Source organism: Fundulus heteroclitus, chromosome 10, assembly GCF_011125445.2.
Source record: "Fundulus heteroclitus isolate FHET01 chromosome 10, MU-UCD_Fhet_4.1, whole genome shotgun sequence".
Lineage (NCBI taxonomy): Eukaryota > Metazoa > Chordata > Actinopteri > Cyprinodontiformes > Fundulidae > Fundulus > Fundulus heteroclitus.
This window is the reverse complement of record NC_046370.1, coordinates 16741820-16758530: the sequence shown is the minus strand read 5'-3', so window position 1 is coordinate 16758530 and position 16711 is coordinate 16741820. Positions and strand designations below refer to the sequence as shown.

Below are 16711 nucleotides of genomic sequence, written 5' to 3'. Positions count from 1 at the left end.
CTAAAACATACCCAGCATCAGAGCTGTTGCCACAAATTAGAGCGTCTTGGTAGCCTTCTCTAAAATAGTGATTTTCTATAAGTGAAGAAGATAATAAAATGAACTCCATTGCAAAGAAGTATAGAACTGTGACAAAAAAAAAAAACATCTGACATACCTGGATTTTCGATATATTCAGTGAAATCAAAAGTGCTGTTGGAGTATACTGACTCATTGACACCCATGGTAGTGTTGAAGTGCATCGTGCCGTTAAAAGCCGTGGTGGCGTTGAAAACGTCCAACAGGGTTTCATTCAACAGAATTGGCCATCGCACACATTTCTGACGCAGGTTTCCCATGAAAAGCTGGAGGCCGACGAGGGCAAAGACCGCCAGGGCAAAGACGGTCAGCACCATGACGTCGCCCATTTTCTTCACAGACTGGATCAGGGCACCCACGATCGTTTTCAGACCTGAAAAACAATCACTGACCATTAACCAGCCCAGATAAAGCAAATCGGTCTTTTGCTGTACTGTTGAAAAAAGGACATTTAAATTGTTCTCACAAATAAACTAGTTAAAAACAAAAGAAGCTAAGCTTACCAGGGATCACTGTAATAGTTTTTAGGGCTCGAAGTACACGAAATGTCCTGAGGGCTGACACATTGCCAAGGTCAACAAACTCAGTAACATACCTAGGAACGAATCAAAAAGAATTCAAATTAAACACCCAAATAAAATTATAAAAAAAAAAAACAAGATTTCTAGCCTTGCTCTTATTTTAATAGTTTCACTCTAAGAAGTAGACATTTGGTCAAATACAACAAATGGAACAATGGTAGATATTTAAGATTTGAAAATGATTTTTAGTAGGAAGCAAAGCAGGCTATGAACCCTTTACCAGAAGCAGCAACACTTCAAAAAGCCTCGAGTCGCCTATCGTTTTTGTTACATTTCCCATTGAACAGGAAACAGTGAATGAATGTGGTCATCCACATTCATATAAAGATACGCGGGTCAGTGCATGAATGTGGGCAACCCTTTCCAGAATGATGGATGTGAATGACTGTTTCTCATCTGTTGAATGTTTTACATCAGGGCATGATGTGTTTTTATTTCAGAACATTCAGCCCACTTCATGTTGTCAAATGGGTTCTATTTAAAGGAGCTTTTATTGTGCAGGTGTAGCAGTAATCAGGTCGGGATGTGGTTGGTTAAAATTAAAGTCAGAAAATGTGATTAATCACCGATAATTCTTGATTTAACAAAGAGGAAATGTTTATTTGAAAAAGGGCCACTCTGGTTTGGATAGCTTTTTCCCCTTTTGACAAAGAAAATTATATTTTTGAAACTGCACTTTGTATTTTCTCAGGTTATTTTCTCTGTAGGTGATGTCTTTAACATCTACTGCCATTGCACATGCACTCCATCCAGAAACAACTTATATTCCATAGAAACTGTTTCAGGACTGAAATGTGTCTATTTTTTCTCATTTTCTTACACCAAATGCAGCCATGGTCAGGTACAAGGACTAAAAAGTACAGGCTTACAATATCCAGAAAACTATTATTATTATTTGCAATTTAAGATTATTATTATTATTTAGGAAAACTTTAAAAGGCTAAGAATAAAACTACTGTTAGATACTTACGCCATGCTGATCACCATGAAATCCAGCCAGTTCCATGGATCTCGAAGGAATGTAAAAGAACCAACACAGAAACCCCTCGACAACACTTTGACTGTTGCCTCAAAGGTGTAAATTCCTGTAAAAACATACCTGAAAAAGACAATCTGTCAGAAATGAGAAAAAGCAGCAGCATATAAGTGATCGCAGACAAAACAAAAATATAGTGAAATAAATCCACTTACTCAACAGTTTTACTCCATGCTGGTGGGTTACTCATTGTCATGAACACGCAGTTCGATAAAATGGTAATCATGATGAACATGCTAAATAATTTAAGTCAGGATTAAGGAAACAATCTTCAGATTTCTTTTAATAAAATTAAGTTAAAATGTAGAGATTAGACAGACGAAAGGATATGAATGTATGAGAATTTTGATGGATCCTCTCCTGATCACACTAAAGGGGGTGAGAATGTAACAAGCCGGCTCAGCGTTGAACCTGTAGATCGTGTTTCCATTGCTGATCACGACGAACGTCTGAAAAAACAATCAGACACGTTCTAAAAACTAATTCGTGTTGGAACAACCTTTCAGCAAATCATTAGTGCTGGAAAAACGCAAACCATTACAACAACAAAAATAAACCATTGTCAGTGTATGCATGCTGCTACTGAGATCCTAGATGTGGCATGAGAGATGCAGCGTACAGTTTTAATTACATAAATATATTTGAGTAATAAAGCTTGACCCCTTAACTGGCACCCGCAAAATTAAAAAAATAATAAATTATTTTTTACCCCAATTATATTAGATCTTGAACTAGAGTAGAGGGAAAAGCTTGGTGTCTCTGTAAAGGTAATATTTTAATTTTTGTTAACTAAGAAGTCCAGTATGGTGTTCTGGTAACCAGTTTTTAGTTATTGAAGTTTTTTTTTTTTTGTTTTTTTTTGCTCTAGTTTTCTTGTTTCTTTCTTGGACATGTAGCCAAATCGAAGAGATTCTAGCTAAAAAAAAAAAATAAGGGAGCCAAAAGTGACAAGTCTTTTGTGTGACAGGTTAAAATTTCGAATGTGATTAAAATGCCTATTCTAGACGTTTTTTTTTCTTTCTCTAGGTATCTGTAGGAGCTCTCCAAAACATTTCTGATAAATAATCAGAAAAGAAACATTGTCCCTCCTGTGACGAGCTCCACCGCTTCTCCTGTTGCTATTTGGGTCTTCTCAGAAGCTTTACACACATTTCCTGGGTAAAATGTACGTCTAACACCAAAAACAGGCTTTTGCACACAAGGATGCACCGAGAGTGCAGCAATTGGATGAGCTTTATGCATGTTGTTGTGATGGAGTTTTTTAAATGTCCTGCCCCAACAAGCGATCCATCCACGTGACGGTAATTTCACCGGCTACAACCTCCACATGTTGCAATGAGCGTCTAAACTGACTGGCCCGAGCGACGAACCTCAAAACAGGATGAGGTAGGGTTCTGAGAAATGAGCTATGGTGAATAACATTAGCTCTGGAGAAAATGTGGATCAACATAGTTGGTCAAAAGAACTGTTAATAAAAGAAGGGCCTAGACGACCATCTTCAAACAGCGTTTGTTGTATATAGAAGTCTACGGTCAACTACATGGCTGTGAAGTCAAAAATACGTTCCGATGCGTCTCTGGTGACCCGTTGCCAATTAAGGGGTTAAGCTTATTAAACGCTACATGTGGACAGTTGTCGTGTGGTTCTGCCGAGATGGACTCAGACTGACATTTTGGGCTTTGTAGAAGGAGTCCAGGTCCTCCAGAGGCGTGTTCAGCAGCTCTGGAGGAGGATCTCCGTAGATTAGGGGAAGACTCTTTCCAGCTTCCAGGTCAGGGTGTGGCCCCACCGGTTCTCCCTTGTCGTGGCCTCCTGCTTCTGGCGATTTGCTTCTTTCCTCCGCGAGCCTCTTGATTTCCGCCAGTGACTTCTGGGTGAACGGGCGGAAGACCTTAATGCCTGGGGGAGGGAGCAGGCTCGCCATCTTTGCATCGCGAAGGGAGACGACCACACCGGGTATTCCCTAGACAGAGCTGGATGAAGGATGGGAAGTAAGGGCAAAGAACAAAACCCATTCCAGTGCAACGTTTAGAATCAGTCTGCAGTAAACTGATAGCGTTAACCAGTATTCTTTAGTCTCACCGACATTTAAAACATGTGTTTGTAATTAACCGAGACAGTCATGGTGTGAAGTCGCAATACTGATGTTCTTGAACTAAACAGAACGGAAAGAGTGTGAATTCGTATGAAGATGTACTCTTCTATTATGTTTCTATTAAGTGAGGTTTAATTGGCTGTAAAACATTGCAACAACACAATTGTTTAGTCTGATTGTCACACGGTGAGGTCATATACACAGCATCCTCCTTACTTTTTGGCACAGATGTCTACGGTGTTTGAAAACCCTTCGACTAAATTCACCTTCATTTACAGAAACAGAATTTAATTGCATTTATTCGTTAAAGCAGAAAAACTGTAATGTGAAGAAAAACTAGGTTTTATTTAAAAAATTACAGGCACCTGTTCTCTCCCCCCAGTCGGTCACAAACGATGGCAGAGACCCCTGATTACAGACATCAACGTATTGAAACTTTTCCTTGAACCATCTCCCTTGAACACAGAAGCAAGCATCCTGTGCAGAGACGCACACGCTCGCAGATACGATGGCTGCACAGCTGCTACGGGCAATCAGGACGGAGCGTCGTGTTACAGAAGCCCGATGAGTCTGCTCATTCCTCCCTCGCTCTGCGTCTCACCTCCCTCCGATAAACAGGACAGCATGCCAGCTTAGTTTACCGACTCGCCTCTACTTCGTTCTGGGTTGACACGGGACCCTGAACACACGAAGCCTCTGCCTCTGTCGGCTTGACGGCACTTCACAGACCTTCCACCTACCATCCCCCCGCACGTGACACTTACGGCCATCTTTCATGCAAAATTCGTTTCGGCCCCGTCGCTCGTGAAAGCTGCCTCTCACGGTTACCCAGCGCACATATGAGGCTGGTGCTTCTTTCAAACCAAGCCAACTCTTTATCGTACCCCAAAACTAAGCAGTTAAAGCAGAGATTAGCGAGTCCAGAAACACCTTTGCTTTACTTGGGACTCCTTATTTCTTTTCCTGCATCCTTCATATCATTACCTTTCAAAAGTCCCATTCTTGGAGCCCCGGGCCCCCGCTGCTCTCAACGGTGAGCCAACCTTAAAATACACATCATGAGAATAGATATGTTTCTCATTGGCTTACGGGGAACATTTCCTGATTGCCTTACATCAAGAGGTTACTGCTGAAGCCATCAAATGTCCATTTTTAAAAATCCTGCCAGTCCCATCATTAGGCTGTTGCCGTGTTTTGCCCAAGGGGTTGGAAAGGATCATCGTCTTCTTTCGAGCGACTTTTTTTTTTTTTTTTTTACCAGCCAAACAAGTCAAATGTGTTTATTAAAAGATAGTGAAGCAAATTTATGTTTGTAATTTCAACCCTATGAAACTGTAAAAAATCCTCGTCTGCTTTTATTTTTCTGCATGTCCCGTTTTAGAGTAAGTAAACAAATTATTGCTGTCAGGATCCCCAGCTAACTTATGGTAGCTCCCTGAGGATCCTGCAACCTGTGTTGAGTTACCCTGTTTATCGTCCACCCTTAGATCCTCGTGTTTGTCACCTGTTTAGATTTCTGTTGGTTAGATTAGTCAGGTTTAATACAAGTTTAAATGTCTCTGTTAGATCCGGCTTCTGCTAGGTCATGTCTGATTATTTCTGTCGTTCCGTTATATCTGTTCCTTAGTTTAGTTTGAGTCTTCCTCATGTCAGGCCATATCTATTTCCCTTTAAGGGTCTGTTAATTCCCTGCGCCTGCCAGCTCATTACCCCCCCCCCCCCCATCCCCTCTGCTTGACTGCATCCCTCAGTTCACCTGTGATTCATTTTCCACCCATCGTTTCCATCCCCTTTAAATTCAGCTCCCTGTGTCAGACTCACTGTCAGGTCATCCGTCTTCATCCGTGAGCCTACCCTGGCTGGTCTCATCCGTGTTATGTTCCTGGTCTCTGTCTTCTGTATTATTTTGTGAGGCTTCTTTATTTAATAAATCATTCTACATCTCGTCCTGCGGCTTCCCAGCTCTTGCCTGCGCTTCACCAAACCTGACAATTCCCCTTGATGCGGTTTCTATAACCACCTGGTTCGTGAATAACATTTGAACTGCATGAATAAGAAATCCGTGGGGTTAATTGAACCATTTAAGGTGTTCACATTGCTTCTAAAAAAAAAATCTCCTGTCAGTGTTAAACAAGCATGTTACTATTTATTTAAGTAGTAACAGTAGACAAGATAGTAGTCCAGTGCAAGGATATGAACTGAAGAATGAAAAAGCTGTAATAAAGACGTTAAGAGGATTTTGTTTTTCTTGTTTTTTGACAGCAACCAATATTTTGTTTCCAGGAAGTTTCTAGACCGCTGTCACTGATCCATGATGGGCTCACCTTGGTTTTGGAAAGCTGCTTCAAAATAATCTTCAATTAATAGCGTTGTTGTTTATCTTCTCAAGGACTACGGCTGTAAAAGGTTTCACTAAACTTGCATTTTTGCTACACTGCCTTTACATAGGGTGATGAGTTTGCAGGAACTGCAAGCTAACATTACCATGCTTCCTTTCTGGATTTTGTATATGACTTGGTGATGATCTGCCGTATATTGTTTTGCAGTCTCAAATACTAGTGTAAGTACAACACTTACAAGAACAACCGTTTTCCTGCTTTATAACCTCTAAGTGTTTTGCTTCAATATCTCACCTCTTAAAAATCAGTGTTAGAGCAGTATTCTGCCACACGGCTGTCTGTCTGAATCAAAGCTGAGTTCAATCTGAGGGGGGTCCTATAAACGGCCACATTACTATTTAGTTTGTCTCCTACTGACTAAATTAGCGGCAGACTAATGACTGCTCAGATGTATGGATTTGGGTTTGTTGGGGACCAGAATGCCAAAAGGAGGCAGCTGGAGTGAGGTTAGGTACGGATGGTTTTTATGGATGTATGGTGTGGTCAATAGAGGGAGGTAACTGAACCAAGGGGTATATATGTATACTGGGGTGTCTAAATGCTGAATGCATCCCGGGTGAGTAAATGAATAGATGAGGAACAGATGTGGTAGTGTATGAAATCAAGGCAGAGAGGGAAAGTAAACTAGGAAACAGAATAATTACGTAGATAAACATATAAAAACTAAAAAAAAAAAATCTCTTAAAAGATCAAACTGTATATGACAAAACCCCTAAACCCTGTTAGAAACAAAATGTGTCAGGATGCGTGGAAAATAAAGCTCCAGCTTCAGATTAAAAAAAAAAAGTAAAAAGGTGGCAAAGACTTACAATCCAAACTATTGCCGCATGGTATCAATGACAACAGAAAACATCCAAAGCAAACATTCCTTATTTCTTTATCCATAAAGGACTACTGGTTTTTACCTCACTCTAAAGTTTGAAACTATTTCCTCTTTTAGTCTGGACACTGACTAAAAATGCTCTTATGGTGGATCATCAGACTGCAGATCAATGAATTCAAGCTGGACATCATCACCGGGTGTATTGTATTATTCACACTATAGATACAGGAAGGAAAAAAATCATGTGCATTTCACTCTTAACTGTTTTGAAGTCTCCAAATCTGTTAGAAAACTCGCCATGCAGTGTCCCTAACATGGAAAAAATACTTGTGGCGGTGATTAGCTGATAGCGTGGGATTGTTGCCCTCTAATCGACTTGAAACTTCATCCTTCTCCTGAAAGCTGTCATCAAGCTGTACATTTTGTGTGCAAAGAGGCCCTTGCCTTCCAGCTTGGTATTTAGTCCATTCATTGGCGCAGTCACATTAACAGCAAAAGGCCAGATTTAACATCCACCTGTGTGAGATAGCCTGGCCAAAAGTGGCTGAAGAAGGCAGTAGGCAGATGATGTCCAGTGTGGTTTATTTACAACAAAAATCGTGTAAAAACATTTACAAAAATCCCCCAAAATAACCCAGAAGTTGGCATAGCTCAGCAGATCTTAACTGAACTTAAAACAACCAAAATTAACATCAAATGCACTCAGCTACACTCACCTGGTTCTATCCTCCCTCCTGAACATCTCAACTTCCTCAGTTTAAATGCCCTGATTTTCTGGCGGACTAAATGGCCTCCAATGAACTCTTCCGTAAACAGGTACCCCTAAACAGCTTCTGCTTGAACTCACTAATGTTGCTTTCAATCCGCTTTAACAACATCTTTCTGAGTATGGCCAGAACATTATAAAAGTAAATCCACACAGAATGATTTTACACAATGCTTAAATTTGACTACATCGAGTTTAAATATTTAATCCTTTCCCCCTCCTCACCTGGTCGTCTACCTGTGACGGCTCTAATTACAGGAAGTGCGGCGACTGAAACACAGGTAACTAAGGTAAGTTCGCCAAAAATGAAATGCACAAGTTAAATGATCAAAGGATAAATACAATCTGGAACTGTGAATTGATTTAAACCAAGATGTTATCGTAGATAATCTGTAGAAATGCAAAACATAAACAAACCCGGGATATTATATGCTTGCAGACTACAGAATAAATAAGACATGGCTAAATCAAGCAAGCAAGAATGTTACCCGAAAATATATAGACTGAGGCAAATGGTGTTCCCACCCGCATTGTCACACTGTCCTAAATGCTTTTGATCACCATGCCCAAGCTGAGCTATCTCACAGCGGTCTGTTAACCTGCGTCAGTGTTCACTGCTCCTCCAGCAGTGAAAAAAAAAAAAACTGATTAAGTGCTCTTGTTCACATGAAATCAACTATTTTAGTTACAACATCAACAACACGGCTAATTTTAGTACTGACTCTCCTGCTGACTGATACAATGCAAAAATATCTGTTTCTGTTCTGTGTTGAGCTCAGTCAATCTATTCTGCCTCTTGCTTCAAAACCCAAAACTTTTCAGGTTTGGACAGCCATCCTGTTTTAAGTGCCAGGCGTCTCCATGGATGCATTTACCTCCCCGTTGTAGTGTAGGTCAAATCCTATTTCCTAGTGACTCTGACCAGCTTCCCTCTTCCTTCTGAAGGAAAGCATCCCCTACAGTAGGGCTGCACAATATAATACAATATATATCCTCAACACTGTATTTATGTGTGCAATAGTCACATCTCAAATTTCACATCTCAAAGTACAGTCATTTTCGGCTAATACGGTGCCCAAGTGTCATCAGCTGGCGTTTTACATGCTAGTGTGATATTCAGCTAGTGAGAAAGAGTCTCACAGCGGCGGATGCTCACACTGGACACAAATGGCATTGCCCAAAGGGATGAAGATCACAGAGCGATGGGAGCTAAGAACGAGAGGAGAAAATAGCCCTATATCCCAACTGATGTTGTCATCGCAATATTTACCAATATTTGTGCCATAGCAATATTTTATTTATTTATTTATTGCTGTTTGCAGCCCTACCGTAAAGTATGATGCCGCCACCACCGTGTTTCTATGGGGTCGATTCCCGTTACAGATGGACTCTATTTACCAATTAGGTGACTTCTGAGCTCATTTGGTTGAACTGGATTTAATTGTTCACAACAAAAAAACACAAGAAATCACAAATCCTTTGCTTCCACTTCACAATTATGCAGTAGCTATTGTTGATCTGTCACATAATATTCAAATAAAATGTGGGTACAGGGGCGTTCTCTGATGGTGCAGGGGTAGTGAGCAAGACACATATACGGATGTCCAAGTCCCCAACGCGGCTGAGTGTCTTTACTGAATGTCACTAAAACCCTGTTTCCAGTCAGAAAAACAAGCCACTAGTGCCTTAAAAACCCAGAAGAAGAATATAATATATATATATATATATATATATATGTGTAAAATGTGGGTCCAGTACCCTTGTGGTGGGCTAATTTGGGAGTCTTACAATGACAACAAATGGATTGCGCTCAGAAAATAAAGATTGATATTACATTAGCATTGTGGAATGCAAGTTTATTACACATGGAATATATCAGCCAGCATTATTGTACTCAATGCAGTCCTTTGAGATGTAAATATTGCACACACTTATATTGCGATGATGATATATTGGCACTGTATTTTTGCAGCCCTACTGTAGGGGATGCTTTTCTTCAGAAGAGGGAAGCTGGTCAGAGCTGGTGGTAAATGGGATGGACCTAAATACAGGAACAAAAACCTATTAGAGGCTCCGAAACACTTGAAACTGGGGTGGAAGTGGCTCTCCCAGCAGCAGAAATACCAAAAATATACAGACGGTTATGAAATGGAACTGCTTTAAGTTGGACCATATTCATGTGTTTGCATAGACCTGTCAAAATCCAGACTGAGAATCGGTGGCAAAACCAAAGCACTAATGCTCACAGAAAATCTCTGTCCATCTATTTGAAAATGAGAATGATCAAATGTTTCAATTCAATTCAACTCAATTTTATTTATATAGCGCCAATTCATGAAACATGTCATCTCGAGGCACTTTACAAAGTCAAAATCAGTCAGATTATACAGTTTCCCTTTCCAGATGTGCAAAGGTGCAAAAGTGTACGGCATAAAATTTGGTTCTACAAAGCAGCGAGTGAGAGGTGGAAAATACAGATGCATGGCACACGTTTCCTAACATCTTTTGCAAACAGGACAAATAAATCCCTGAGAAATCAAGGTCCCGGAGTTTGGAACAAAATACACAGCAGTGTGTGGCTGTACAGTGGCCAAACGGCAAAAATGTTCAAGATATATTATTATTTTGGCAAGGCACCATACATATCCATCTTAACTGTGAATATGCAATGACTCTGTATTGAAAGTATTGTATTAGGGTGCTAATAATTTACAATTTTAGATACTTGTGTGTTATTTTATTTTGCTCATATGAGATTACCCATTTTTTTTTTTTTTTTTTTAAAGATTTCCCTATTCTTAAATGTTTTTGTTTAATGTCTCTATACTGCCAGATCCCCAAATGACCACTTTCCATCTCTCTCCTGTCTTTACTCTCTATGCATTATTTCTCTCCTCAAGGAAAGTACCCCTGGTTTGTGTTTATCTGTAAACCCCAAACTTGTGGATGCAGATGGCCACTAATCCTTAGCCTGGTTTGGCTGGTGCACTTTTTTTTTTTTCCATGGCGTGTCAATCAGCCAAACAGGGGATTGGTGGAAAACTGAGAAACCAAGCACGGTGCAGGGTAAAGAGAGACTTCAGAAGCCTTTCCTGACAGTAAATATCTATCATCTTGCATGTCAGCGAAGACCAATATGACCTGTGACATTCTGCCTGAGGATATAGACGGGGTAATGTAGACACTTTCTCGTCACACTAGCCAGCCGAGGAATGTGAACGCCAATATTCACCTCCGGAAACAAGTCCGACCAGCTTTTTGGCTTTTATCACAAGCCAGTGTCAGTTCATAGAGGTGGGATAGGGGTTTTGTGGGTCTTAGCGTTGGCTTACGCGACTTAAGTCTAACGTTTAAACATGTATGTCATTGCAGATCTTTAGCCATTTACAAGCCTCCAAGCATCAATGTGTAGAAAAATTGACCAAAGCTGGTTAATGGATAGATTCGGACAAATGGAAACAACATGCTCACATTTTGTCACATTATAACCGCTCGTTTTAATGTATTTTTCCTGGGACTCAAATATTTTTAGCATTACCTTTCACTGCAAACACACCTTCTTTTCGTTTGGAGTTCCTCCGATATCATCTTTGCACGTCTGAGGACGTGATCATTCTTCCATACAAAATAGCTCAGGCGTCGTCGGATTGGACGTAGAGCGCCCGCGAACAGCGATTCCAAACTCCTGCCAAAGATTCCCAGCTGATATTAGGTCCGGACTTTGACTGGCTCCTTCTAACACACGAATACGCTTTGATTTAAGTGCAGCGATGCTGTTGTTGGAGCTCTGTCAAAGAGAAATGTCTGTCACCACCTGGGACAGACAACGTTTTCCTCTCTATTGCGGTCGATCTAAAAACCATTCCATTGTAGCTCCGGCTGTGTGTTCAGGTGTGTCGTACTGCTGTACGATGGACCTTCCCCCTATTATCAAGTCTTTTGTAGCTTCTTACAAGTTTTCTTCAAGTAGTGTTCTCTGTTTGCCTCCACTCATCTTCGGATCAGCTCTGACAGGCTTTAGTCCCCCTGCTGAAGAAAACCACTCCCACAGCATAATACTGCCACCAACATGTTTCACTAAGGGGATGTGGTGTGTTGAGGATGATGTGCAGGGCTAGTTTTCAACAACAAGCTGACTTGGGTTTGTGTTTGTTGCCCAGTATGTTGGACTTTGGTCTCATTTTCCATATGTTTGCTGTGTCCCCAAGGGGTATGAATACTTGTTGTTAGGTGGGATATGTCACAGTGTTTTGGATGTAACATACTAATAATCTATTCTACACAGATTTCTCCCTGTCTCAAAAGGACACGTTTGGCCTTTGGGCGGACTGCACAGACATTTGAGATATGGAAGTGATATGGAGAATATTCTATCCATCTCGCGAGGGACCGTGGGGAGCTATTAGCTCTGAAACACACAGACAGCCAAAAGGTAGCCGCTGGTGTTTGAGTAACACTAGCCACGTTTGAGCGTTAGACATGAAAAGGAACAGAGCATTTATTAAGAGAGTTGCAGTTATGTTTAACCTTACTTCACCTTTTAAATACAGAGTCCAAGACCAGCAGTCGCATGGGCTCACTGGGTGAATGAAACTCAAAACCGACACCTTCTGCGTCCAAGAACATGTGATGCAAGACGCACCGACACACTCAGGCAGAAGAAGAAAACAGAAATGTGCGTGTTTACGTGCAACGCGTGGTCTAAACCTTGAGAAGAAGCAGTAGAAGTAAAAGCAGGGGGGAAAAAAATATTCCCAATATATAAATCAAACGTCAGGACTCACATGAAGATCCTAAAGATGTTCTCCACGTGGGGTGAAGTCTGTATCAGCCCTACTGCTGGGCCTCCAGGAGCCCATCCTGTTATATAAGAGTTTCAGATTCTCTGTTGACAGGGTCTAAAATGAACACCAGTGCCCACGTCCTCCACCATGTCCGAAGCTCTGCGCTAGCTACCTGCGCGAAGGCAGGTCGTCTCCATGCTCCGACATCACTGACACGTGTAACACGGATTAACGGCAGAGAAATGGTTACTTATGAGCATCCACAGCATCACGGGATCTTGCCAATTTGCCATGAGGACATGGGCTAAAAATAACACTTTGCCTCTGTGGGAGAAGGCAATAAAGGAGGGGGGGGGGGGGGTTGAAGATTGCAAAGTCTGCTAACACAGTGCCTTGGGGCAGCTGATCATTCACCTGCTGGGTGAGGACAAGAACTGGAGTACAACAACCTTTTTCCCCACAGTGTCGTGCGATAAAATGTGATGACTTTCCACAACCTCAACATGTAGCTCCTTGAAAGCATTGCTTTGACTATCCCTATTCCAAAATTAGACAAAACTGTCTTACAGGTGTTAATAAAATCACTCATACTGACACGTGCAGATAAAAAAGACACATTTCTGTTTTGTTCAGCTTGTGAATTTGAAAAGGAAAGAAACAAATCCTTCATAGTGCTCTGCTTTTAAATATCAATTTTCAAAGCAAATTATTACCTTATTTGCAGAAAACTGCAACTTTTATGGAGTGAAAATGACACCCCAACTTTAATTAGAACACTCCTTTAAAAAATAAATAAAAACAGACCACAAATTATTCCGTTTTCCTCTGTGAAACTGAAACCTGATAAGGTGTGACCGGATCCCCTAATAATCAGCTGAACTTCAAAGACAGAGCCATAAATCTGCAGCTGAGCGCCTGCGAGTTCATGCACTACACCGGCGGCAGTGTAGAGTTTACCTTGCACAAATACTCCACAAAATCCTCAATCCCTGGGAATCATATAAAAGTATCTCCTTAAGCCGCCTGTGAGCGTTATTTCCCCGCTTGTGGCAGCCTCTGCGGGCCAGCTGTTCCTGACGCACTCAGGCGTCCCACAGTGAAACCGGAGGAGCTGCTCCAGGTGGGTTCGGATCAGACCTTTGACAACATCCCGTTCCCACACAGCTGGTCGCTGAGGGACACGCTTCCCAGAATACCCGCCGCAGGGCAGATCAGAGGAGGAACCGGAGGTCTTGCCGGGTGGCGGCTACTGTACACCGACACTGCAGATCCGCGAGCATACAGATCGCCTGAATGGATGGCTGCAGCTGATGATGTGCTTGAGACTCTGCACCTGTAGGTGCACCTCAGTAGGTTTGAATATCATCAAGGAGTTAATTAATTTCGATTCACACAGTGAAAATCATAAATTCAATGGATTATTTGCACACAAATGTAAATGTTTCATGTGTTTTTTCACCCTTCATTCTGATATTTATGGCTTACAGCTAATACAATACCTATGTATAATTAGATAATTAAAAGTCATTTAAACACAGACATGGCCTACCCAAGGGATAAGCAACCTTGGAAACCCAAAATAGGGCCGTAAAACCTACCAGAGCATTGGAAAAAAATTAATGCAAACTTCTCAAGTTTTATGAACACCTGCTGTATACATTAGTTATGTTTCATATTCTTAAAAACTAGAAATGTAAATTTGTTTTTTTGTTTTTTGGACAAACATGTTAAACTATTACAAGAACACAACGTAACATTTTCTTGAATGAGACATTCTGAATTCATGAAAAATAAAGAAATATCATGCAAGTTGTCAGCAAGCAAAGGAAGTAAAGAAAACATAATTCCTTGTTCTCTTTAGTGCCATTGCTTGCGTAAATTCTATGTTTTTTCTCAGGTCTTTGTTGTTTTTTTCATTATGAAGAGCCAAAGTGTAATGCCTAAAGAGCCACATCTCCATTGCTGCAGGTTATTGACCCCTGGCCTACACAGTCGTTGCTCTGATCCTTAGGTATTTGGGTTTGCAGGTTTATTTTATGTCTCTGGGGTTTATTAATCCTTTTTCTATTGTTTATGTCCTATAGGTCTTGCCATAATAGTTAATTCCCTGTGTTTAGTTTCTTAGTTTATCCTCAGTGTCCCTGCACATTATCTCTTGATTAACTCACCTGCATTCCATGTCACTCTCCACTTGTCCCTCAGTACATGTGCCCGTGAGTTCCTGTTGTTCATTGCTGACTTATTCCATGATAATGCCTCTTTCACCATTGACTGTGCATTTCCATTCCTGTTACTCTGCTTGTGCTCCATGTCTGGTCCAACTTGTGCAACTCTTGTAAGTTCCCTTTTTTATATATATTATTAAAGAACTCTGGCGTGACCTCAGTCATTTGGGTTCACAAGCTGAAACATGACAGTCATGAGAACTCATGACTTGACAGTCATCAGGCAGACCCTCCACAATTTAATCAAGCCAAGAGAGGTCAGTTGGAAAGAAGTTTGCCGTTTACGAAGTGCTGCATGTACGCGTATTGGCAGAAGATTTAGTGGAAGGAAAATGCGCTGCATCACACCCATCTTCAAAAGAAGCCTGTTCAAAAGTTTGGAGATGACTGGGGGAAAGCTGACTCTCTTCTGGGGACTAATTTGGAGCCTATAATGGGTGACTGGGCAAAAAAGGATGCTTTAAAAAAAATTACGAACAACCCTGAGCATACCCTTTATAACACAGTAATTCAGAAACTGAGTCTTTTCAGTCAGAGGTTTCTTTAGAATAAAGACCGCAGGAAATCCTTCCTGCTCACAGCCACAGTGGTCTCTAAAATTGAACTAGATTAAGATTCATAAACCATGGACTGTAGTTGTAGTACGTGCTTTCAGAGTAGCCATATCAGTCATATTCATAGCATGGAGTATGACTGTTCGATTCCTTGAGTTAACCCCCCTGCTTAGTCAGAGACGACTTCCCTGGGCTATGGAAAAAAATGGCTGGAGGGTTGCTCAGTGGTCCAAAGTCCTCTTTTTGAACTAAACAAATGTTTAATTTCATCTGGAAATCAAGGTCCCCGAGTTTGGAACAGGAACATCATCCTGACTGCACGAGCTCTGGCAACTTTCCACAGTTAGTGCTGACTGCTGCTGTTAGCTTTCTGTGTTTTATCAAGTCTATAATCAGGTCAGACATCTACCAGGGTGCTTTACGGCACTTCATACTTCCCTTTGCTGATAACCATTAGGGACATGCTGATATAATTTTCCACCAGGGGTTAGAACCTGCCCATACTGCCAAAAGTACCAACTTTGATAACCATGGTATCAAATTGAAGGTTGCTAATAAAGCATCCTGAAGTTCCTTAACACCTGAGCAGGGCCATAGGCTGATTGCCTCCATGCCGCACTGCATGGATGTGAAATTCATGCTAAAGGCAACCCTGACCAACGATTGAGTTCATATACTGTACGGGATATTTTCACAAGCCAACATTTCTGTATTAAGAGTCTTTTTTTCATTGGTCTGAAGTAATCCAGTCTGGGTTTGAATTTTAGGCCACAAACATTAAAGGGAACAACAATAAAAACTTGAAATGTATTTTGTGTGGAATTAATTGATCTAATATATGACTTTTAACGTTGTGAAATGAATTACTGAAAGAAATTAACTTTTCAATAAGGTTTTAACGTATTGTGATTCACCTTGTGTGCGTGTTGAAATCATTTAATAAAAAAAGAATGTGACAGCTGGCTTAAACACCAAACATAACGGACACAAGACTAGCATGATTGTTTTCTTCTTTGCTTTATTTTTTGTAATAGGATTCAAACTGGGAAAAAGGATGTGACCTGCAGTCTGATAGCAGAGAGAAAATTAACATAGAACAATGCTGTAATGCAGCCTCTCGGATATGAGGACTTGTATACTGAGTCGATTTTCTGCCCAAGCTTAAAACTTACAGCATGCAACCAAACGGTTCTAACGAGTTGTAAGATGTTAATGCATTATTTATTCAACCTCAAATTGTTTGAATACTGTATGATTATCATAAAGATATGTGTGTGTGTGTGGGGGGGGGGGGGGGGGGGGGGGGATATATAATTTCTTGCATAAGTATGAGCTCATTCAAACCATGGCTTGGGGTCTTTCTCCGTGGA

The 16711-nt window shown here is 41.0% G+C and overlaps 1 protein-coding gene across 5 annotated transcripts in view; it reads right to left on the bottom strand.

Moving 5' to 3' along the window:
- The window catches only part of scn4aa (sodium channel, voltage-gated, type IV, alpha, a), a 32438-nt gene extending 18603 nt beyond the window's left edge, over window positions 1-13835 (bottom strand). The window contains exons 1-8 of one of the 5 annotated variants that reach the window (XM_021324987.2): window positions 13520-13835; window positions 3365-3668; window positions 2026-2144; window positions 1851-1940; window positions 1630-1758; window positions 582-673; window positions 158-451; window positions 12-75 (exon numbers count right to left, since the gene is read on the bottom strand). In XM_021324987.2, the coding sequence (XP_021180662.2) occupies window positions 12-75; window positions 158-451; window positions 582-673; window positions 1630-1758; window positions 1851-1940; window positions 2026-2144; window positions 3365-3619 (1043 nt within the window). In that variant the 5' untranslated portion in view covers window positions 3620-3668; window positions 13520-13835. Of the gene's footprint in view, window positions 1-11; window positions 78-157; window positions 452-581; window positions 674-1629; window positions 1759-1850; window positions 1941-2025; window positions 2145-3364; window positions 3669-11334; window positions 11537-12562; window positions 12807-13519 lie in introns of those variants that run through there. The other 4 variants (XM_021324986.2, XM_036142124.1, XM_021324989.2 and 1 more) reach the window with 4 other exon arrangements.
- Window positions 13836-16711: the final 2876 nt, after the last annotated feature.